This window comes from Nicotiana sylvestris, chromosome 11, assembly GCF_000393655.2.
Source record: "Nicotiana sylvestris chromosome 11, ASM39365v2, whole genome shotgun sequence".
Classification (NCBI taxonomy): Eukaryota; Viridiplantae; Streptophyta; class Magnoliopsida; order Solanales; family Solanaceae; genus Nicotiana; species Nicotiana sylvestris.
Window position 1 is genome coordinate 93,102,199 of NC_091067.1, and position 23,844 is coordinate 93,126,042.

The window sequence follows — 23,844 nt, forward strand, 5'->3', positions numbered from 1 at the left end:
TTTAATTGTTCTGTTAATTTTATTGGAAATGGATAATTATTAATTGGCTTACCTAGCGGGTTGGGTTAGGTTCCATCATGACTAGTTGGATTTTAGGTCGTGACAATTTGTAGTTTTTTTCTTAACACTCTTAAAATCCTATAAACCTATTATTTTTAAAGAATGGAGCCCTCCAAATTTGGGGGCCTAAGGCATAAGCCTTACTAGCTATAACACTAGAGCCGACCATGATTCAAAGCTTATTTATCTATTTCTTCAAACTCCAGTGTGTTAGCATGGAATTCATAAAAAGCGAAAAGATGGCGAAGCGGTGTCTGCGGCTTTTACTAAATTATGGGTCCAAGTATTATTCCGTATAAAAAATGACTAAATTTTAATTGTTTTGATTTCGCGACTAATTTTCAAGTACCAGTTAAAATAATGGCTATTTTTGAATTTCTCACAGAATATTATCACATTCTTCATCTGCCCAGAAGTGTCGACCGATGGTTTACTAGTTCCATGGTAAAAATATGAGGAATTTTTATAAACCACTATTGTTTAGTGGATATTAACTTACTATAGCTACCATATACATAATTACTTTTTATAACTATTATTTAGTTGTTACTCGACTGTATCCGATGTGTTCGTGCTACAGTAGCAGAATTCGCCTAAAAATAGGGGAGTATAGCTGTGCGACTGTATTCGTTGTATTCGTGCTACAATATTCATGAATACAGTAGCGGAATTCGCCTAAAAATAAGGGAGTCCAGCTGTTTAATAACGGAAAGAGGATCAATTAGTGTTCACTCCTAATTTAACTCAACAAAATCAATTCTACATAAATTTCACCACTACTGTATTGTATTTCATGAATTCGTGCGACTGTATTTATAAATACAATGAGGTAATCAAGAAATAGGGTTGTATACCTTCTATTCAATTTACATATATTCATTATTCAATATTATACATTATCCTCAATTTACCTTATTCAATTCGACTGTATTCAAACAACAAAAAATCACAGTGATATTCGGCTGTATTAAAAAAATACAGACCTTCGGAATACATAAATACAGGCAAAAAATAATATATTCATACAAAATACAATGTATTTGAGTGTATTTGTACAGAATACAATGTATTTGTATCATTATATGTGACTAGATAGCAAAAAAGAGAAGAAAGTTCGCCGGAGATGGCGTTTTTTTGGCCAAGCAAAATACTATATAATTTTTATTAAAACTAAAAATGGAGACGAACAAAAACTCGGCCCTCAAATCTTCTCCGGCATAGCCATGGCAGATCTGTTCGCCTAAGAGGATGAGCCAATAGTGAAGGATGATGTCGACGATTCTGACGCCAACGACGATCACGATGATGACGCCGATGATTCTCCTGATTTGATGGAGAAGAGAGGATTGAAAATTTTGCTGATAGAGAGAGAGAGAGAGAGAGAGAATATAATTGGTGTATTTCATGCTTCAATGATAGGTACAAATAAATACCTATTTTGCTATAAAATAGAAAAAATAGCTATAAGTAATAATATTTTAAAATTATTTTATTTTATAATAAATAAGGTGTAGTAGTTTGCTATATGAGGTAAAATTTCCTAAAAATATCACAGTATACCCTATTTGGTCACCCCAACCCATTTTTCAAAAAAATTAACTGGTATCCAATATTAGGTAAGCTCATACAACAACTTCTTTTCTCTTTTTCTTCTTCTTCTTAGTTGTAGTGCAATAATTTTTTTCAATATATAGTAATTGAAGTATAATGCTTTAAAGAAGTGGGTCTTAAATTTCGAATATGAAACGTGACTTTTAACTCAAATGAGTGTTGTTAGAAAAGCTTGAAAATATTGGCAAATCACCATTGTTGCATAATGGGTTTGTTAGGTTTATTGTTGATTTGATGTTGACAAACTGATGATTGAGGTTCATTTTTTATGATATTTGAAATTTATATTTCAAATTTAAGTTCATTTAGAGTAGATTTGAGTGTTGAATCATGTGTTAGATTATTGAAATTCGAAAAATAAATTTCTCTTTCTCGACAAAAGAAATTTTAATTAACAATTTGCACTTTAGACACACATGACTCAAGTGCATGCAAAAATTGGTTTCACTTCAGTATTGTCTTCTAAGTGCAAATTTGAGTGCACTTAAGACACACATGACCGAAGTGCAACCACTTTTTCTTCATGCATTGATGTTATGTGTGTCTGAAGTACAGGTAAAAATGGGTGTCAATTAGTCAGATATTGCTGCAAGTAGGGTAGGCGTTCAGGCAGTTCGGATTGCATAAAAATTTTGATTTGGATTTTCGATTTTTGGATTAAAGAAATGACAATCCAAATCCAATCCAAATAAGTTCAGATTGGATCGAATTTTTTAAGTTTGGTTTCGGATTAATCGGTTTAGATATTTTGGATTTTTAGTTTTGAGCTTATATGTTGAGATGTTTCTTCTTTTTTCAAAAGTGAATATCCAAATGAACTGCTCATGTTAAATTTCCTGAAAAGTTCTTTATTCTCACTGCAATCCTCCAAATGGAGTATTCAAATAACGATATTATGATAAAAAAATATACAGTAGAGACATTAATACGGCCGATAAGAGGTAGAAATAGTAAAACCATGTCCAAATAGAAAGTATCTCACAGTAAGTCGGGTATTGAACTTATTACTATTGACATATGAATAATGGACTAAATATAAAGGGGGCATTTCCATCTATACCCGCTTTTTGGGTCACGTTTTAACTTGTGCCCGCTTTGCAAAAAAAAAAATTGCAAACATACCCACTTTTTCGCTTAACTTCAGCATACGAGGCTGAAGCAGCAAAGGCAATCACGCAAAACTTAAGCATTCTAGTAGACGGGCCTAAAGTAGCAAGTGTGTTGAACCAAGTGTGCTGAAGTTTTTGTTTGTAATTGCTGAACTTAAGCATAGTAGCTGAAGTTTTGTTCTCTATTTGCTGAAGTTTTTGTTTGTAATTGCACTAAATAAGCTGAAGTTTTTTTGTCCTGGATTCATTAGTTTTGTCATTAAGCTTTTTCAAAAACTTCAGCAGAAGATGCTGAAGTTATTTAGTTCATTTATAAAAACTTCAGTACTAAATAAGCTGAAGTTTCTTTGTCCTGGATAAGCTTTTTCAAAAACATCAGCAGAAGATGCTGAAGTTATTTAATTCATTTGTAAAAACTTCAGCACTAAAAGCTGAAGTTTTTTTGTCCTAGATTCATTAATTTTGTCTAAAGCTTTTGCAAAAACTTCAGCAAAAAATGCTGAAGTTATTTAGTTCATTTGTAAAAACTTCAGCACTATATAAGCTGAAGTTTTTGAAAAAGCTTTCTGACATACTAGATAAATAATCAAATTGTCAACAGTATCTAAATCATAAATTTTGGAAACAATAAACGTGAAAAAACAGAATTATCGTTGTCTACTAACTTACGTACGTGGAAATATTCATAAATTATTGTCTACTAACTTACGTAATTATTTATAATATTTTTAAATAATCTGATAAACATATTTATGGCAATCATCCCATGAACTGAAGTTTCATAGCAGCACCAACAGCAGCAGAAGAAAGAAGATGAAGAAAACGAAGGAGGAGAAGGAGGGGGAGAAAGGGGGCTGAAGTTGTTTAAAAAGTGGGTACACGTTAAAACTTTTTTAAAAAAATGGGTATAGGTTAAATGGGGGTGACCAAATAGGGAGCCCCGTGGAATTTTTACAATATAAAGTATAAGAAATTCGGATTTTTGTATATCCAAAAATTCGAAGTACCAAATCCAATATCCAATCCGAAATTCAAAAATTTTAAAAATTAAATCCAAAATCCAATCTGTAATCCGAAAATGCAAACCAAAAATCCAAAAACTTCGGATTCGGGTTTGCCCAAACTATGCACACCCCTAGCTGCAGGCTAAAATTGTCTGATTGTCTGCAGTATATTCATGTATAGACCTCCCAACTTCAAACAAAAATTTGTAATTTCAGCTGCGAACTTTCCACGAATTTTGCTATTTCAATCCGTATGTTTGAGGTTGTGTCTGAAGTGAGTAAAAAGAAAAATTGAACTTAAGGGTATGGCTTAAACATCGGTCCCAAAATCTAGTATTTGTACACTTGCCCAGTTCAATGTGCTGACTTTTGGCCCTGGCGTGGTTCTTGACGTTGACTATACCATTGAACAAGAAAAATCCAGGTTCTTTACTGAGCCTCTGAGGGTAAATAAGTCGAAGAGCTATGTGGAGAAGGTCATGGAAACTGAGGTACCATATTTCTGAATTTTATTTCAATTACACCTCTATGAAAATATTATCTTAGCTCAACAAATAACGAAATTTAATTGTTGCGCCAGAAATATATGGGAAGCGATTTAGTTATATGTTCAACAGGACATTTTTTTTGTCAGCCCGGACTGAAAACTGAGAGTACTGGGTATTAACAATTTACAAGTACAGTAGAATCCATCCTGGACATCCAGTTTAATCATAAGAAACCAGTAGGCGACCACTATTGCAAAATCGGCGTGTCTAGTAACACCAGTTTGGAGTAGTATCTTGCTATGCTACTTGTAAAGTATTTCTCTGCATTTTTAAATAAGAAAAACATCTACAAGACTAATTCCAAATATGAGAACATGGAATAGAATGAGACAACTATTCACACGAAAAGGAAAACAGTTGTATTTCCGCATGTTTAATGCATGATAAAATAAATCAGGAAGACAGGCACATTTGCCCTCAAAACGGTGACTTTTGCTGGATTACAACAGAATGAAATTAAAAAATCACTTATGAGCTACGGCAGGGACGCTTGGCGTTCTACGCTCCCGGAGATGCATTGTTGATGAGAGCAACTCGGAGATATAAGCATCACAATGGAGATAACAGAAAGACAGCCAAGTCAAAGAATAGGTTCACGATGGAGATAACCCAGAGGTGACTAAGTGAAAGAATCAACGCCTAAGCGACGGTCAACCAGAAACAGCAAAACCTTCTAGAGTAGCCTAACAGCAACGAGCAAGCTTGTACGTTGGTGAGCAGTTTCCTGTACATTATGAGACTGTTCCTTCCAACAATTGTCCTACCTCCAAGCACACCAGTAACACCTTGTATGTCCATTACACATGTACAGCAAAATGGTCATCCAGCACTGTTGGCAACCTCCGCAGCACGCTGTCTCATCATCTCCATAACAGCAGCCCGCCGCCGAGAATCAGACTGCTGTTGCAGCCTCCGAAGATGTTCTTTCAAATCTCTGCATGAGTGGTAATAAGAGTTAGCTGATATCAACAGAGACAAAAGGACCAAAACAAGGCGAATGCATCGACATTATAAATTATTTTACTTCTCTTGAAAATTATTTATATTACTATTACTACCACCACCGTCAATCTCAAGCTGGATGAGTCGGCTAAATGAATTCTCACTATCCATTTTACTCCATTTGGAACAGAGGCGTATCCATGATTTCAGGAGGATGGGTGTACTGCTACCATTTAATTTCATTCTATAAAATTTTGCATAACAACTTGACAAGCTACAGTCAATCATAGCATCATTATTTATAGTCACAAATAATTGGCTCCATATAGCAAAACTAAACAACTATTCAAAAGGAGAATGCTAAATGAAGAAAGAGAGAACTTGAATTGAAAAGAAACCAATTTAGAATTTCGAAACAGAAAAACAGGAATTTAATAACTCAAAGAGTGAACCAAAAAGACAAAAATGAAAGGGAAAAAAAGAAACAGAAAAGAACAAAAAAGGAAAAACAAAAACAGGCTTCAATAGGATGGGGGCATGGGATTCGAACTCTAGACCTAGGGGCAAAGGTGCACACAGCCACCATTGCACCAAATGCTCTCTTGAGCATTTTCCCATATGCTAATGTAAGTAATATTACCAGAAAAAAAACAGTGTAATACACATTCTAGGGGAGTGCATGCGTGAACCATGCCCCTCCACGTGGATCCGCGCCTGATTTTGAACCATTTCATTAGAATATCCAATTTGCAGATCAGGTCCAATATTCAATAACTTGTTTATTAATATTATGAATTGTTATTTTTAAATAGTAATTACAAACACCTATACCGCAAAGCAAAAGCCAACTGACCTACCACCAAGGCTTATAGCATAGTGGTAACCAGTGAGAGTCTCCCACACAATAGGTGTGAGTGTGACTCCCACCCCCTTTACCCTTCCCTGGTCCACCCTAAGTAATGAAATTTTGTTTTGTTTAACAAAACCCCAACTGACCTGCACCGTGGCACATGACACTCGGATTCCTTGCATGCACGAGCATGAAGTTGAAGTAGATACCACATCTTCTTACAGAGAACACAACCTCCTGAAGCACGTACTTTGCACTGTATACCATGGCGGAAAAGCCCCTTAACTTTCCGACAGTTTGGATATTGACAAAGAGAAGAGCGGCACTGAGAGGCATGCACCAAAAGGTCAAGCATCTTCCTAAGCTGCAGAGTCAAATGAAATCATTTCAGACTTCAGATGTCAAGCATAAACAAAGAGATAAACATAGTTACAAGAATGTTATTCATACACAACAAAACCACGAGGATAATGCCTAACCCTGTTACGAATTGCTTATCTTGATGAAATGGGAAAAAAGTTGATATTTGAAATTGGGCAACTTTGAACTGAGCAAAATACATACCGTCTCCAGGGAGAGTTCATAATAGTTTTTAAACTGAAGTCCAGATACCAAGAGCTTGTAGTCGTGGTGCAAAAAGAATAGGCTCACATAAGTAGATGATATTTTCATATAACCTAATGACCTTTACAATTATACACCTTAAAGTACTACCAGTTAGGTGGCTTTATTTGGGTTTGTTACTGTGACATTTTACCTCGTAATTTCAGCAACTTCTGGCATGTTTAACACATTAGTTAACATGTTACTAAAAGGGGGGAAATATTATCATGCGTTCTGTAAAAGTATCAATGTTCTCCATGTAATAACTTTGGAAGAGATTAAACATCTCAAATAATATCATATCATGCCGACAGGAGGCATCTTTTGGTTCTCCACAGCAAGAGTTGAGAAAGTTTTGAGTAACAGAGAAAATCAGAAAACCACAACTAATATTAATAGCCAAGGAGAATGCACCTGCAGAACTCGTAGTTGCCTAGCCTCTTTATTCTGAGCATCACGCTCAGCAATGGATGGATGATTAGTTAGCTTGTGAGGATGATCAATTCCACCATCCTTCTGATAACAAGCATTACACACATCATAATCTGGGCAAACTTCACACCGCCAACCTTGACCTGCTTCTATGTCAAGATGACAAATATTGCAAGTTGTCACAAATGCTGGTGCAGTCGGATTATGAAGGTGGTAAAGGACCATCATTGAGGAATGTTTAGCACGCCGCAGGGTATCATATTGGTAATGGTTTCCTTGACAAAGACTCAAAAATGCCTGCCTTGTATCAAAAAACTCGCTCTCGAGAATTTCATCTTTATCCTTGGTATCTTCAGTTACTTCAATTTCAATCTGCAAAAGTTATTCCTCAATCAACAAAATCTACAATATAGCAATACCTATCAAAACAAAAACATAAAAAACTACTTACGGGATAAAGTATATGTGTGTCCTTGTGATAGATAGGATGTCTTTCTCTGTCTTCAAGTTTCTGCTCAACTTCATAACACCTTAAGAGTAGAAGCACAGTTAATTGTTAAAAAAAAACATTGTGCAAGAAAGTACGAGCTGTCATACTCGAAGACTATTCTGCAATGTGCAGCATGCATAAATGGGGAAATTATATTGCAGATATATGCAAGTTCATGTCCCAACAAAAAAAAAAATCAACTACAGGAATGTGGCACTGGTTGAAACCAAGCTTCCAAATGCTTAGTTTGGTACCAACCAAAATAACATATATGCAAGCTCATGTATTAAGAATGAGAGAACTCATAGGGTCTGCCATCCTTTGAGAAAACTATTGTTTATGTTCAGTTCACAATCGGCGCTCAAACTATAAATGTTATACCTTAGACTGCTCTTTGTCTGGAGTAATAAGAAACGACGGATAATGCTGATAGCTTATCTGATTTTTGACATTCTCTACATTAACTTTTCTTTCTCACTTTTGCTGTGTACTCTGTGTTCTACACTTCTTTACCTTTCTTCTTCAACACTCATAGTGCGCCTTTAACATTACTAAGAAAACTACGAACCCCAAGGTTTTTGGCGATATTGGTTCATGAATATAGCTTAGCAGTCACTTATAAATTATAAGTCCCTATAGATAATAAATGAGAAGAAAGAAAATGACTTTTTGTTACACATGAAAAAAGACTCTCCAAGTACTTTTGGTCTAGCTTATTTTTTCTCTGTCTCTTTTTCAGACGAGGAGAAGATCAGGCATTCGTATATCACTTTCAAGCGCGTAATAAGTATGACTCTGTATAGAACAGAAAAGTTTTATTACTCCAATAATGAAATGAGAGAGGCGAGACTCATACTTGTCACAAAGCTGAAAGTTCTTGCATTGATTGCACACCCAACGATTTCCGGACACCATTAGAATACAACAATGAGTACATGCATGCTGCAGGTGGACCATAATAAAATCTTCCTTCATTGGAGAAATAGTTTCACCAAGCTGTGACAAGTGGAAATTTGTGAGGACACAAACAAAAGTATACACAAGAAGATTTACAGTCCATCAGCTTTCAACACAGGAAAATAGTGATCAGTGCTTGATAAGAGAATAGCAATATATTCAGAACTGCAAGCCATAAACCGCGACGTAGCTTTTGATGAGTACAAAACATATTAACAACAATCAATCAACAAACAGTCAAAGAGGAAGTAGAAAGAAGACTAGAGTAAATAAAGTATTTAAAGGCTAAAATTACTTTGTGCATTAGAAGTATATCCTTAGATGCATTTCCAGAAAGATCAGATTGACCAGATGCTTTAAGAGCTCTTTTTGATATAGTCTTCTTAATAGATCCCTTCTTATGTTGTTTCCTCCCATCTTCTTCTTGTTGAAGTTGATAAATCATATCCTCTGCTGCACCAGGCCAATAGTCCCCATCAAAATATGGCAGGCGAGCTGCAGTAACTTTAGCTTTACATTCGCCCGTGGAAATGAAGAAATGGTCATATAAATTTGTGAGATCTACAACAACATTTTCCTTCAAAGCTTTTCTTAACATCGATAAATACCTGAAATATAAGAAAGTGAACCTAGTCAAGTACATGTACCCAAAAGGAGCAATATTACCTCACCACATTAGAAGTTCATCAAAACAGATAACCAAAGTTTTGAGACTGAAGGACACATTCTAAAAAATTTGATAACAAGTAAAAACATTATTAAGCTCACCACTCTCTGAGCTTGTCAGATTTTGGGGTTTTCTGGATTTCCGGGTGGCAATATAATATATAATCTTCACCCTTCAGTGGAGGACAAGCCCATATATAGCAACTTGAGAAACCACGCTTTTTGCAATATTCTAAATATCCAATCTGGAATAAGATCAGAATAGAATGAATACAAATATAAACCGATAATAAAGATAAGGAAATCAACATATAAAACTGATGGCAGAAAAAGATTACCAAAATTTCATGGTACACAAATGTACGAAGAGCCTCGCCACTCACTGCTTTGATCTCTGGCCTGAAATATTTGACAGAATCTAGATACGAGAGATAAACACGGCGATGATTTGGTTGTGCGCATTCAGATCCAAATTCCTGAACATACATGCCAAAGAGGCACACTTCTACACCCTCAATTTTCTGAAATAACAATAACACCTGAAGGATGCAACTTATCAGGTCAGCACTCAAAACTCTTATCACCTAATTGCAAGAGAAATGAGCTAGGAAATGACAAACAGAGATCTTAGTGTGAGCACGTGATTTTTGCCCTATGAGAACTACTTCCAAAAATTCAAAATAAAATAATTTTCCTTTGTGTACAATTTTGAGAATTCGCGTGGCATTTTTTTTTGGATAATTATTTGTATTTTGTCTGTGAATGTTTATTCTATTTTAATTAATGAAAAATACAAAAAATATATGTGTTGCATTTGCATTTACGATTTAATTTTGCAATTTAGAATTAATTAAACAGTAATTTGTTTTACAAAAATGAAAAATCGAAAAAATAACGTACTTAGCATTTTAGTGTCTAATGTCAAAATTGTGTGATTATCTTTGTATTTAATTTTGTGTGATAATTATTATTAAGGGTTAATTAGTATTTTCTAAGTTAATTTTGACTTTACAATTTATTTTAGAATTTTTGGTAATTAGGAATTAAAAAGAAAATAAAAGAAAAAGAAGAAACAAGAGAAGAAGAGTTAAAAATCGGACTGGGCCAGTTTTAAAAGAAAAGTTCAGGCCCAATGTCACACCCCATATCCAGGCCCAACCGGCCGGTCCAAGAGACCATACCAAACGACACCGTTTTGTCGCCAATCAATCTCAACCGTTCAATCACCCAATCCAACGGTCCAAGATCCCCCTCCCATAACCCGTCTCTAGCCCGACCCGCTTACCCCGAACCATACCCACCCCAGCTAAGCCTAAACGACCCCGTTTGGCTTAAGTGACTTAATCTGGACCGTTGGTTCCCATCATCAAACGGCCCAGATTAATCAACTAATTTTGATATACCAAACACCCCCCCCCCCACTCGTCTCTTCAGAGACCAAAACACACACCACCACACACCACCGCCTTCCGCCCGAAATCGCCCACGGCGGCGGACGGTGGCCAAACAACCCCAAAATCACACCCCTGAACCATCCCCTCTCCGAATCCACGCTCATTTTTCTTCGAATCACCCCCGAGCCCCTCGAATCTTAGATCAAAGAAATCGACACAAACCCTAGTTCATCCAAATCGACCCCAAATCAACGCCACATACCCCCCGTGACTCCTTCATAACGAATTCATCATGGATTCCTTTCGAATCAGACCAAAGTTCGTCGAATATCAAATCTAAGTTCAATCCTTAGAACCCTAAATTGGGACCAGTGCACAAGGGGGTCGTTCGTTTGGATTTCTTGGTTTATTCAAGTCTGTTTCAGCATAAAATAATGACGCCCGTTTGTTCTCCAACAAGAACAAACGTTTGGCATTATGTTGTGTTGACTCAGCATGTCATTTCCCAGTTCGAGCCTGGCCGGTGAGTTTATTTCCTAGTTTTGTTTATTCTGTTGTCAATCTTTCCCCGTCTCTTTTTCTTTTCTCTGGTCGTTTTCGGATTGAAACTCGACCAGTCCTCTGTTTTGGCATTTTGTTTATTCGATCATTTTATTTATCAAGAACAAACGTTTGGCATTTTGTTTAATCTGTTGCCAATTCGCTGTTTTGTTTGTCATAATATTTGGGGAATATGTTCTTGGTCTCACAAGTCTGTATAGTCAGTTGTGTGAAACCCTGCCTTGTTTAATAATTTAGTCAGTCAAACTGGTTCATTTCAACTTAATAGAACTTGTTCATCCCATGCTCGTGTGTATTGTTAAACAATCTTATGGGCAATTCAGTGTTGTCTTGTTTCTTTTGCTGTTGGAATAAAACACTGAATTGGTTAATCAGTTGAGTTTTGTGAATTTGTTTGTTTTAGCTGTTGTTTGAATCTGTATCATGCTTGTTAGTCGGTTTAGGAATCATTAGTTAATGAAGTTAAGGGTAAATCACTGAAGTGAAAGTGTTAAAATCAAGTGGAAGCCCATTCTGGTTGTCAGGGCACACCTGAGTTTTAAATTCAGGCTGCCCATACACCTTTGAATTAAACAATGAAATTAGACACTTAGTAGTGGCTGTCAGGGAATATCATGGAAGAAATACATTTCTTAATGATCTAAGTGTTAAAACAAGCTGGAAAAGGGGTCTGTCTTAGGGTATAAAATACAGGGCAGACCTTAGAATAGGGGGGTTCAGACCTTAAGAGGGCTAAAAAAAGAGACAGAGTTAGGGGCGGAATTTTTTTTGAGAGAAGGGAGATCAGTCTTTGATCAGTTTTTTTTAGAGAGTTCAAAAGGTTCTGAATTTTGAGACCCTAGGAGTTTGAGAGAAGTTCTGCTTTTGGTTCCTCTCTAATTAGTCTTAGAAAGCAGTTTTGAGGATCCAAAAGATCAGTTTTATTTGAGGGCTTTTAGGATCAGTTTTCAGAGGTTAAATTTAAAAGAATCTTTGAGGAGAGTTGAGGCCAGTTTTTGAGAGTTTTAAACAATCAGTTTCTTTTAGAGAGTGCTGGAGAGTTTAAGAACAGAAAACCAAAAGAAAGATACTGTTTCATTGCATCCGTAGGTGTAATTCGAATTCTGAACAGTGATTCTCATTCCTTTTGATTGCTTAAGTGGTTCAGTGAGACCACTGGTTCAGTTTTGGGTTTAATACAAGCTTGGTTAAGTCTGTTTGTCTTGGTATTTGCTGTTGTTGTTGGTTTACAACCTTTCTGGGTTTTTCTGGAGTATTGATTGAGTCGTTGCTGCTGGTGTATTGTTGTTGTATTGACTGCTACTAGCCTGTTTGCTGACCTCCTTCTCTTCTCATTGTATTGCCATTTCCAGGTATTCTTTGAATCCATAGAAGATGAGATACAGAAATATGTAAAGTTGTAATTACATGAAGCTTGATGAATGAATGATCTTTGGCCTTCAGTCTTCAATAACAACTTGTTTGGAATCCAGTAGCATAATGTGAAAGTAGTTAGTTTAGTCTGTTACATCCTAGTACAAGTAGTGTATTCTGGGAATCATGTTGCTCTTTCTTTCTTATCTGAATATTTGTGGTATGTAAAGTTAATTGAATACTTGAGATACTGTGTATATGGACTATTAACCTATGCCTATTCTCTTCAATAGAATCGACTTAGTGTGGTTCAATTTTAGTATAGTCCAAGTATGGCACCCTGTTCTATAAAGTATTAAAACTGGAATATGATGGAGCCTAAAAGGTTAGGAAGAATATCTAGTTCGTACCAGTAATTCCATGTATAATAGATGGTAGAAATGGTTTATACTTCATTGTTTAGTGTCAATAACCCTAGCCTGGATATCATGTAGCCATAGTTCAGAAGTTGCATCTCTTCTAGCTTCGATATTGAGTTATTATGATTCGCCGACTAATTGCATATTGAAGGAAAGGATTGAGGCATTAGTGTAAGTTCGTTTGGTTAAAGTCTGAAATTTTTGGACCATGGAGATTGGGCTTGAATGCGTGGCAAACAAGACCAAAGATTTCTAACCCACAGAAGGGTCTCCTAGGGGAGATTAAAAGAACGTTGGGCTCTAGAACTGATCCCCGACTTTGAGCCCAAACGCTGGTGGCTGAAATGTCGGGTTGCTGCAATCGTGCACAAGCAAATTCATTATTTGGACTTGGCTGGAAGAATTCAATTCATAGTTCAACGTATTATAATTCAATACATAATTAACTAGGACTCTTTCTTTTATTTTAGAGACAAATAAAGTAGAGAACCATAGTTGCTCTTAGGTTTGCCCTTAAAATAATGAACGAGATGAGCCTCGCCAAATAAAGTACCTAGATTGCGGGGCCCTCGTTAAATGTATATAAAAATACTTAGATTTCGGGGCGGGCCGTTTAGTAAATTTCCCGGCCTTTCCTAAAATAATAACGCGTTAGTCTATTTTAGGCGCGTATTTTAATAACATTACCTCCCTAAACTCGGGTGCGCATTTATGTGACCTAAATCCAAATCTCAACGATGTTAAAATATGTCAAAAACCACGGGTGCATTTATGTGACGTGGTTCAAGACGTGTTTTAATGATGTTGCAATTCTCTTTTAAAATAATAATAATAAAAGCGATAAAAAGTTAAAATTTGCACATATGTTCATAATTGTTAAAATCAGATAATTTAAGCCGAATATAACAGTTGAGCGACCGTGCTAGAACCACGGAACTCGGGAATGCCTAACACCTTCTCCCGGGTTAACAGAATTCCTTACTCGGATTTCTGGTGCGCAGACTGTTAAATAGAGTCATTCTTTTCCTCGATTCGGGATTAAACCGGTGACTTGGGACACCATAAATCTCCCAAGTGGCGACTCTGATTCTTAATAATAAATCTCGTTTCGCTTGTCCTTTAATTGGAAAAACTCCCTTTACGCCCCTGGGGGCGCAGGTAAAAAGGAGGTGTGACACTTAGGACCTAATGCTTGACCTAACATCCTAAAACAATATAATAGAGCATAATGGTTACGCAGAATTTATCCAGCCGACCTCAACTACTTGATTGGCAAGTAGTTGACTAATTGATTTTTACCATCAATCAATGGATAACGAATTGAATTAGTCCACCGTTTTATTCCCCTAACCATCAAAACTAACCTCCCAATCCAACTACTGACTAAGACTTTACGGACGTAAAGGCTTCCCCAAATAATCTTTTTGCTACAGTGCTGGAAGCAATTTTAAAGGTCAAGGATATGGAGGGATAATTCATGTCAGGGAAGGCCAAAATGAATGAACATGGAGTGAACCAAGCCAAGAAACCATCAACTTTTACCCATACAAGGCTCTTATCAAATTGCACACAAGGAACACATAATGACGTGCATGTTATAGAGATGTCTCACACCAATAATTTATCAAAAACAATGTCTCGCGAACCAATAATCTGTTCTGTACCAACAGATTAGATCTATTTCTAACGTATGAATATCTGGTATAAACACATCTCAAATTCATTTCAATCCTTGGAACCAAAATGTCCACAACAATTAAGTGTTGGTCGGATAGTTTTTCAGAGAAAGTTGTTACAAATGTTTTTAAGACATTTAGTGCAAAACAATGTGTTTCAATGACTGTTATTGGAAACACTTGTGGCAGTGCGAGATGTTTCCTGAACTCATAAAACTAGAATAGTAACCTAGTATTATATAAACTTTCAACCAAACCCCTTTTAGTATGTGAATAGTTTACTACTATCCTTGAAACAACATGCATTAATTTAATACAAAAGCATTTACTATACCAATATAAGAATATATATTTAGAAAAAAACAGAGTGAAACACAATTTGGTGAATATAACATAAGATTAAATGAATTCTAAAAAATCATAACATAATCATAAGAAAGAAAAATGTGAAATTGGAAAAGAATACTCGGGAAAAAAGGAGAGCCCAAGATAATATTAAAAAGTATGTGCCTATTGCAGAAACAAGTTTGGCTTGCTTTGGTTTGTCTCAAACAACAAACACTACCGACCTTTCAATTTGTGTCTAATTTTGTGAATGTGTTCCTTTTCAGAACCAAACAACTCTGATTTGCAGTAAACAAAAAAAGGGTAGAAATGTACCTTTGATTTATATGGGAACTCTGGCGGATAATTCTCTTCTTGAAAGATCTCGAGAAACCTTGATTTCACTTCTAACTTTTTGTCCACTGATGACACAATCCTTACAACAAGCCCTTCAGCACCAGGAACCTGTTAAATCGACAACACAAGCAGAAGTAGAAATGCATAAGTAAACAATTGCTGACAAAAATATCAATAAACAGAACTTGGAAGAAACATCCAAATAAGATATCCTCCAAAAGGAAATGTTTCTTTTTTTTTTGAAACTGGTAACTTAAAAAGGAAATGTTTCTTTACTTTATAATGAAAAAGTTTAAGCAATCAAGACAGTTCAATCACAAGCTAATTTATCTCCATACGGGGATTATGACATCAAAGCTAATATTTATCTCAGTACTTAATGTTTTCTAAGATTGAACGCGCATATGAGGTTTTCCAAAGATAAGGAAACACATTATAACTGAAAAATCAGAAGACAAGATACTTTACTTCTATGTCATATTTCTTTAGAAGGCTGAAGCTGTTCCATACTCTGGACTTAAGTGTAAATAATTATACTGGTTAAAAGTAGTGAATGCACCATCCACCACAGAGACTAGTGTGAGTTTTACAATGCTTAGACGTACCAACTTTTCTCATAGCATAACATCTATCTTAGAGCTGTTTTCGACTTTACTATACAGGAGAGGCACCCCCTTGATTGACGACTGTCAATCAAAAACTATATGCCCATTTATCCATCACAACGATGCATTCGGTGTCCACCAGTATAAATATATCACGCTCTCTTATTAAAATCATGAAACTTCAACACGTGGGCTGTACCGTTCAAAACTCAAGCAAATTGACTTACCTCATCATAACTTTTTCCTTCACGTCTTGCTCTCTCCTGCCTTTCATGCTTCAAACGCCTAACTAATCGTTGCTCAATATGGTCACTGAGAATTGTACGAGGCAGATCTTTTGCTCCAAGAACAGCACTTTGTGGTAAGGGCTTACGCTCACCTCTTTCAACCTCTATAATATAGCAATTTGGACAGGTATACTCAGCTTGCCCACCATCATTTCTCCTACCATTGAACAATGCACAAATCTGATGTTGCCAAGCTTCACACTTATCACATTGAACCCACTGCACAAAGCAGAAACTTTTAAGATTTAACAAATATAATAAAACTAGTCAAAACTGAGAACAAGAGAAACATTGTGTACTGCTGAAAAAATTGTATAGAGCTGCAATTTCAATTTTATTTCTTCAATAATTAGATATTCTGAAGTAAATCCTAAAAGGTGAGACACAAATACCCATTCTTCAGTTTCCTCATCATTTTTCTTTTTCTCCATCCTCGCCTTCGGAATAGTGGTTCCATCAACAACAATGGTGTCGCCACGAGCCTCATTATAGCATGGAATGCAGAAGTAGTGTCGAGTATCACCAGTTCCAATCGTATAATACATTGCATTTCGTTTAATACGAGCACCACAAGGAGTACAATATATAGGCGGAGGTTCGAAATTTAGCTTCTCAACTGCACATAATTGACATGAATTTTCACTCATGGAATGTTCCATAGCTTGATTTTTTTCTGCTTTTGCTTTGCTCTGTGAAGGGAAAAAAAAACAAAATTTCATTCCATGAAATGATAACACATACCGATCAGAAAATAAACCAAAAACATCAGTAGAATATATGCCACAGATACTGATAACGCAGATATGTTTCCTACCACGTATCAAAAGTAAATTTAAAAATGAGGTTTTGATTGTCTTCTGAAGTTTCTAAGAGGGTGAAAGACTCATTTAAGATTTTTTTTCTTTTTGATAATGGTACAAGGAAGACTCATTTAAGATTTAAAACAGCAGTAAGTGTACTCGTAAGGTGTTTCATTTCTCATCAAATATAAATACATAAACCTTGTATTCCTTAGGTCCTACCCTTACCTCCTGAAGGATTATAATTCGCTACTTCCGGCTTACACATGCTAGACAGCACATAACATTTTAAAAAAATTTCAAGAAGGTAACATATTTGTATATTAATATATAGACTTCACAAAAACTGTGAAGTCACCCAAAATTACAAAGAGTGCATAAAAACAAAACACTCCTAATCATTGTTTCTCAGCTACATATATCAAAACTAATGCTATATTACTTTGAGGGTGTATCTTCTTGAAAGAAAATTCAGATGGAGGGCGATATATTAGGAAAATATTTTAAGAATTAGCAAGCAGAACAACAAATAATTTAGGAAGTCATTTTATCTCACTGCAAGAACTGGGTGTATGGAAAAAAAATAATGAATAAACCATGAATGCATAACTCTGGAAAACTTGGCCAAGATTAGAATTGCTACCAGTTTCTCAAAATATGTATAGATCTAGTCTTTTAAGCAACCACCACCCATTTTCTAAAGCAACCATTACCCCTAACTATACTATTTTGAGGGTGTATCTTCTTGATAGAAAACTCAGCTAGAGGCGATATGTCTAGGAAATTATTTTATGACCCAGCAAGCAGAACAGCCAATACATTTTTAGCCATTTCATCTCAATGCAATAACTAGGTACATGCAAAACTCAGTTAATAAACCATGAATGCATAACTTACGCGTTTATGGTTTCATAAAACTGAGTTTTGCATGTACCTAGTTATTGCCTTGAGATGAAATGATTAAAGATGTATTGCTGTTCTGCTAGCTCGAATAACTCTGAAGAAGTTCTCCAAGTTTAGAATCATTACAAATTTCTCGAAACATGTATGCGTCTAGTCTTTTATGCAACCACCACTGGTCTTCTAAGGCAAGTCCCCAACACCATGATTTTGACTAATACTCATTAAAAAGTTGTTATTATGAAAGGATTTAAAACATCAATCACCAACTCAATTTAAAAAATATGATGCAACTGTGTATGCCAGACAACTCATGACTAAAACAATGGGATCCCCCTCCCTCAACAACTAAGAATAGCACGCAAGACAGACCTGGCCAACCCATCGCCTCAGACCAATAATGTGCTCTCGTACTTGCTCTGGGGTGAATAATTCAGTCATTGACACACCCTTTATTGTAGGTTTCCCAGACTTGGAACCACTTGTGCTTTCAGAGGGTGCTGATGTAATTTCCTGTTTAGGCTGATCCATGTCCTTTTCAGTCTTCATATTTCCCTGTTTCACAAGAGAAGCTGCACTACTTGATACAGCAGAATCAAGAACAGGTTTTTGAATGCAGGTATCATCCAAATTATCCTTTCGTATATCTATACTCCCAGGACTGACTTCTTGCACAGCATTTGCAGGAATTTCTATCATTATGTCAGTAACTTCAGATTTCATTGCGACAGCATTCCCATGCTGTTCAACGAGCTGCGCATTTTGGGTAACAAGAGACTCACAGGCGGAAACTGGCATAAAACAATTTTCTGTTTCCAAGATAAGAGATTGAGAAGGTGGCTCAATCTTCGTACGCTTAAGAGAAGGCTGCAAATCTTCTGTTTGAGCCGACACCGAACTCAGCTTGGCAGTCAACCTGGAAGCAATTTCACCAGCATCATAGGATCTACAACTACCATTAGGAGGATTTGGCATATCAGAACTACAGCCAGGACGAGCAACTTTTTGTTGTGCATGTACAAATTTCCTGACAGGAATGCAAACAGGACAGCTTAGATCTCTGCACCGTCTGTAGTGGTTAATTAAGACCCTCGTTGTAGGACAACGAGGATATTGACAGTCAAAGTTACTGCATCCTTCCATATGCTTCACTAGTTTTTGAGCTTTTATGCAATTCTGCTCTGGACATTTCCCTTCCGGAGCAGAACATCCACGTGCATGAATCAAAAACAATAGCCACCTCTGCTGATTGAAATACTGTCGTTCACGAGGAAGGTTATTAGATCCGCAGATGGAGCTGCTCGAGTTATTGGTGGCAACTGCTCTATTACCAAAAGGTTGACTGACCGGAGATCCCTCTGTAGACAAATTATTTGGATAAGCTTCATCCTTCCTGGAAGTTCTCTGACACGATTCCTTTTGTGCATTTTGCTTATTTGAGAAGCTACCTGGTATTTGACTCCCATCTTGCGACGTGGAATACCATTGACCCTGAAATACTGCATCTGAATGAACAACATTAGTAAAAAAGCTGAAACGGCACTTAGAATCAGTAACAAACTGTTGTGGATTCAATAATTGCTGCATTTGTTCTGAAGGCTGAGACACTGACAAACGAATAACCTAGACAGAGGAGGGAGCAACTGAGTACCTTTAGAATGGTCTTCAACTGAATTTGACTGAAACTGATTTATGTTAGAAAACTGAAATTGCTCAGCATTGACCCGAGAATGTTGTGCTTCATCATGATTTCCAGGCTCAGACTTTACCCGAATACCAAGATCAGAAGGTAGCTGAGCTTGAGCAAAAGTATTGCTCCTTGACAAAAGTTGGTGCTGCTGACTTTGCAGCTTCTGTTGAGGTTGAGGTTGAACAAATTGACGTTGCTCCTGGAACTGCTGAGGCGGCTGACAATGTTGATGCTGATAGGAAGATAAACGGTTATCTCCTAGTGAATGCTGGGACTGAAAGTTCATCTGCGCTGATTGATCAACTGGTTGAACCTTTATATTTGGCATCTGCTGAGAGGCAGTCAAGTTTGATTGGTTGGTAATCAAAGGAGAGTTTGTTTTGGACATGGACTGTAAGGATACAGCACGGGGGTTTTGATTATTCATGACCATTCCCACAGAAGAAACAGGAAGACACAAGTTTCCAGACCCCGACGTATCTGCATGATTGATACCATATCTATCACCTGTCATACAAAAAAGACAAAATAGCACTCGCATATTATTTGAAGCTTGAAAATAATCTGACTGCTGGAGTTATTTTATCAGTACTTGTTGAGAATGGGGGCACCTTGCATTAATGGCTGATGTTGTTGATCAAAATGTTGTGGTAATGACTTTGGAGAGTTCCCATAGGTGGTTGCTGGTATATAGCTCTCAGAGGCTCCTGAACCATTCAACAAGTGCAAATTGTTCCCAATCATCCCAAGTCCCCCATTCAGAGACCCAGTCTGTCCATAGGATCTATTCTGCAATCCTGACCTGATTCCACCACCCACATGGCTGCCAACTGTATGCAGTATTCGGCTGTTTTGATTTTGTTGCAGCGGCTGTGAAACAATTGTGGAATCAACACTAGAAAATGCAGCAATACTACTAGGTGATTCCAAACTCATGGAAGACTGTGCACTCGTGTTGCTATTCAGATTAGCACCACAGCTGGTATTAAACCCAGGAGTGGGAATCATTTGACTTGTCATTCTTTGTCCACTCATTGATGGTGCCAAATTATTCCCACCCGAATTGACCAAGAAATTGGAAGTTGGCTGTTGATATCCATTTGTCAAACACCCTGCAAGGATGAGTTCTGTTACTGCAAAGTAAAATAAATCCCTAAATTGCCTAGAAAATAATTATACCATCAGCAGAACCAAAGGAAAAGCAAATGTACCACTGGAAGAAACATTAGCCATTGGCAAGAAGCTACCAGAGTTGACAGTAGAAGATGCAATGGTACTCCCAGAAGCCATGGAACTGTCAAAGGATGATGTTCCAATCAGGGCCGAATTTACACCTTGCGCCATGCCCGGAGTTGGTATCATTGTACCAATGGGTCCAGAAGAATTAACACGAGAGACACGTTGATTATGATTATTCATTCGAAGGCCTTTAATCAGGCCATGTAAGCGGTTCTCCAAAGTGTTAAGATTCAAATACTCCTCCTAACAGCATGACAAGTGCCAAGTCAATGAGCAAAATAAATAGAATGTCTTTTCGTCATAGCAGAAACACGTCAAAACATACATAAAGAACAGAAAATAACAAACCTTTGTTGAGGCACTTTTAAACAAGCCCTCTTCCAGGCGCTTAACTATATCCATAACCTTCTTCGGCGGTTTCTCATGGGCTTGCTGCCGCTGCATGAGATACTCGTAGCTGAAAAACAACAAGGTTGCAAAACTCTCATCAGTTCTTACCATCATAAAACTTGCCAGGATTACAAATGACATTGAATTCCTACAACGCAGACACAACAAAGATTATAGAACAAACCTTATTCTCATATGACTTCCTGTCATATTCTACAGCAAAACAATATGTTGTTCCAAAAGTGAAGGATAGATAGTTATACAATATGGCTCATCTAATTTGATAAATTAATTTTCAGCATTCTCTACCTTTACTAGGTAGGGGTAAGGTTTGCGTACACACTACCCTCCCAGACCCCACCTGTTGGGAATATACTGGGACTATTGTTGTTGTAATTTTCACAGTGTTGATAAATTAGTCATTAACGGCTTTTACTTCAGTTTATCTACACCACCCACACCCCCTCCCAGACAAAAGCAAAAGAATAATGGAAGGAAGGAAGCACCTCTGAAACATTTTAATGGATACAATGAACATACTTTCTTACATCTTATTTGATATAAATATCCGCGCTTTGGAGAAGTCAGGCTCCATATTTGGCATGTTATTATGGATAATGGGATTTTGCTGCATAGAGAAAGGATTTCCGCTCTGCTGGGGTAGCCCAGGCAGAGAGGTGCCACTTTGATTTGGAACCTGCCCTGAGATCTGCCCTGACATATGCTGCAAATTCATTTTTATCTTGTATCCTTCCCAAAAACATGTACTTCATAGCACAGCCTATTAGCATTCCATTAAATAGATGAGAATCCCGCACTTTGTCAGCTGAGTGAGCACATACTCATCCAACCATTTTGCCTGAAAATACGCTCACGGTATCTGTAATGCTGCAGTCAAAACAATGTCAAGAAAATCAAGTTAAGGAGTGGTCTACCCGTTGGTCATTGCACATACAAGTACACGAGGTAAGTGAGGAAGGAGAGAACAATCGAGCAATCTTCTTTACATTATTGACAACAGGAGAATCAACATTACCATAATACACTCGTACAAGTTTAAACTACATCAGCAATGCTCACTATCAAAAAGGAGCTAGCAAATTAAACACAATCAATGTGAAAAATCCTTCTTGTAATTTTTAAGGGGGGAGAAATTGAAAAATTAAGAAAAACAATGCGCGAACAGAGTAAAAGAGCGTGTTTCTCAGTGAGGATAAAAAAAGCCCCAATTTTTTGGAGCTAGCTAAAATCAGCTTCGAATATAGAAATTAATAAGCAACTCAAACATGAGCATAAATACAAACACCTAATTGATTACATTAGAACATCAAGGTATTGAATCTTCATAAATTCATAAAACATTACCGAAAATTCACCTGGAATTCGATTAGATTTTTAATGTCGAAAGCAGCAGCCGCTGGTGGAGATGAAGGAGGAGAGCTTAGGGTAGTCAAATGACGTGTCTTGGAGATCAACGGTGATGGGAGGAGTTAGCGGATGTGGCGGTGGAGGTGGTAGATTGGCTGGCCGTCGCTACGATGAGGAGCGGTGATGGCTGATGGCGAGAACCAAAGGAGACTTGAGAATCGGGAGACGATAGAGTCAAAGGGTGAAATTGGAAAGCTTTGGAGTACGGATGGCTCGTCTATATCAGGGGTATAAGAGTAATTTAACAGTTGCCGTTTTTTCCTTTTTCTTTTTTTGTCTTAAGAGAAAGAACATGCACAATTTTATTTTATTTTTTGGTAATTAACGATTTATTAACAACAACAACTAACAGTTATTACAATTAGAGCTCAGTCTAGGTACCATAGTGCCTAAAGTGTCTCTTTTTAGAACATGGATAACAAAAACAGGCGGAACAGCAAAAGTTTGCAAAGTACAAAAAGTGTTCAGGCTGCAACCATTCTTAGCTAACAGGTCCGCTACTCCATTAACCTCTCTAAAGACGTGCTTCAGCTGTGGATCATTCGCCTTCCGTAATAGGTACCTGCAGTCATCAATTAAATTTTGATAGAGACAGTTATTAGATTTTAGGAGGTTTAATAATTCCAAGCAGTCCGTCTCTATTACTAGTGGAAGGAGTTTTTCTGTTAGTGCTAGTTTGACTCCATGGAGGAGGGCTAGGATTTCCATATATATGTTAGTAGCATGGTTAAGACCCATATTGAACCCTAAAATCCAACGACCCCTTTCATCTCTAAACACCCCTCCTATTCCTCCCACTCCTGGGTTTCCTACGCAAGAGCCATCGATATTCAGTTTGTAAAAGCTGGGGTTGGGTGGTTCCTATCTTACAGAGATAGTTTTCTTGGTAGGTTTTAAACAATTGTTTTTTGCCATGTAAAGGAATTTCATGGCCATACTAATGGGTTGACTTTTGGTGATGGGTGTTTTAATTCCTCTAAAGAGGATCCCATTTCTGAAGTTCCATATATGCCATAGGAGAAATGGTAGAAAATCTGACCAGCGTAGGTAATTATTAAAAAAGACCTTGGACAAGAGTTTGTTTTTAAGCCAATTATGAAGGGTATCTTTTCCCACATGATTCTGAGAGAATGGGTATTTTGTATTGAT

General features: G+C 36.9%; 1 protein-coding gene across 4 annotated transcripts; it reads right to left on the reverse strand.

Annotated features, from left to right (window-relative positions):
- Positions 1 to 4,627: 4,627 nt before the first annotated feature.
- On the reverse strand, positions 4,628 to 22,876 carry LOC104243914 (histone acetyltransferase HAC1-like). 4 transcript variants are annotated; one of them, XM_009799191.2, is made up of 18 exons: positions 22,644 to 22,876; positions 21,816 to 22,155; positions 21,226 to 21,334; positions 20,850 to 21,120; positions 20,250 to 20,750; positions 19,600 to 20,145; positions 18,321 to 19,447; positions 16,641 to 16,937; positions 16,189 to 16,467; positions 15,336 to 15,464; positions 9,611 to 9,811; positions 9,375 to 9,517; positions 8,902 to 9,214; positions 8,506 to 8,645; positions 7,611 to 7,689; positions 7,142 to 7,531; positions 6,271 to 6,488; positions 4,628 to 5,266 (listed from the first exon to the last, which is right to left on the reverse strand). In XM_009799191.2, the coding sequence occupies exons 2-18, from the start codon at positions 22,001 to 22,003 to the stop codon at positions 5,152 to 5,154; spliced, it is 5,046 nt and encodes a 1,681-aa protein (XP_009797493.1). In that variant the 5' UTR covers positions 22,004 to 22,155; positions 22,644 to 22,876; the 3' UTR covers positions 4,628 to 5,151. The 4 variants fall into 4 exon arrangements, with proteins under 4 accessions (XP_009797493.1, XP_009797492.1, XP_070018378.1 ...); XM_009799190.2 differs by having other exon boundaries at positions 18,321 to 19,453; XM_070162277.1 differs by having other exon boundaries at positions 18,321 to 19,453; positions 22,633 to 22,876.
- Between the last annotated feature and the right edge of the window lie 968 nt (positions 22,877 to 23,844).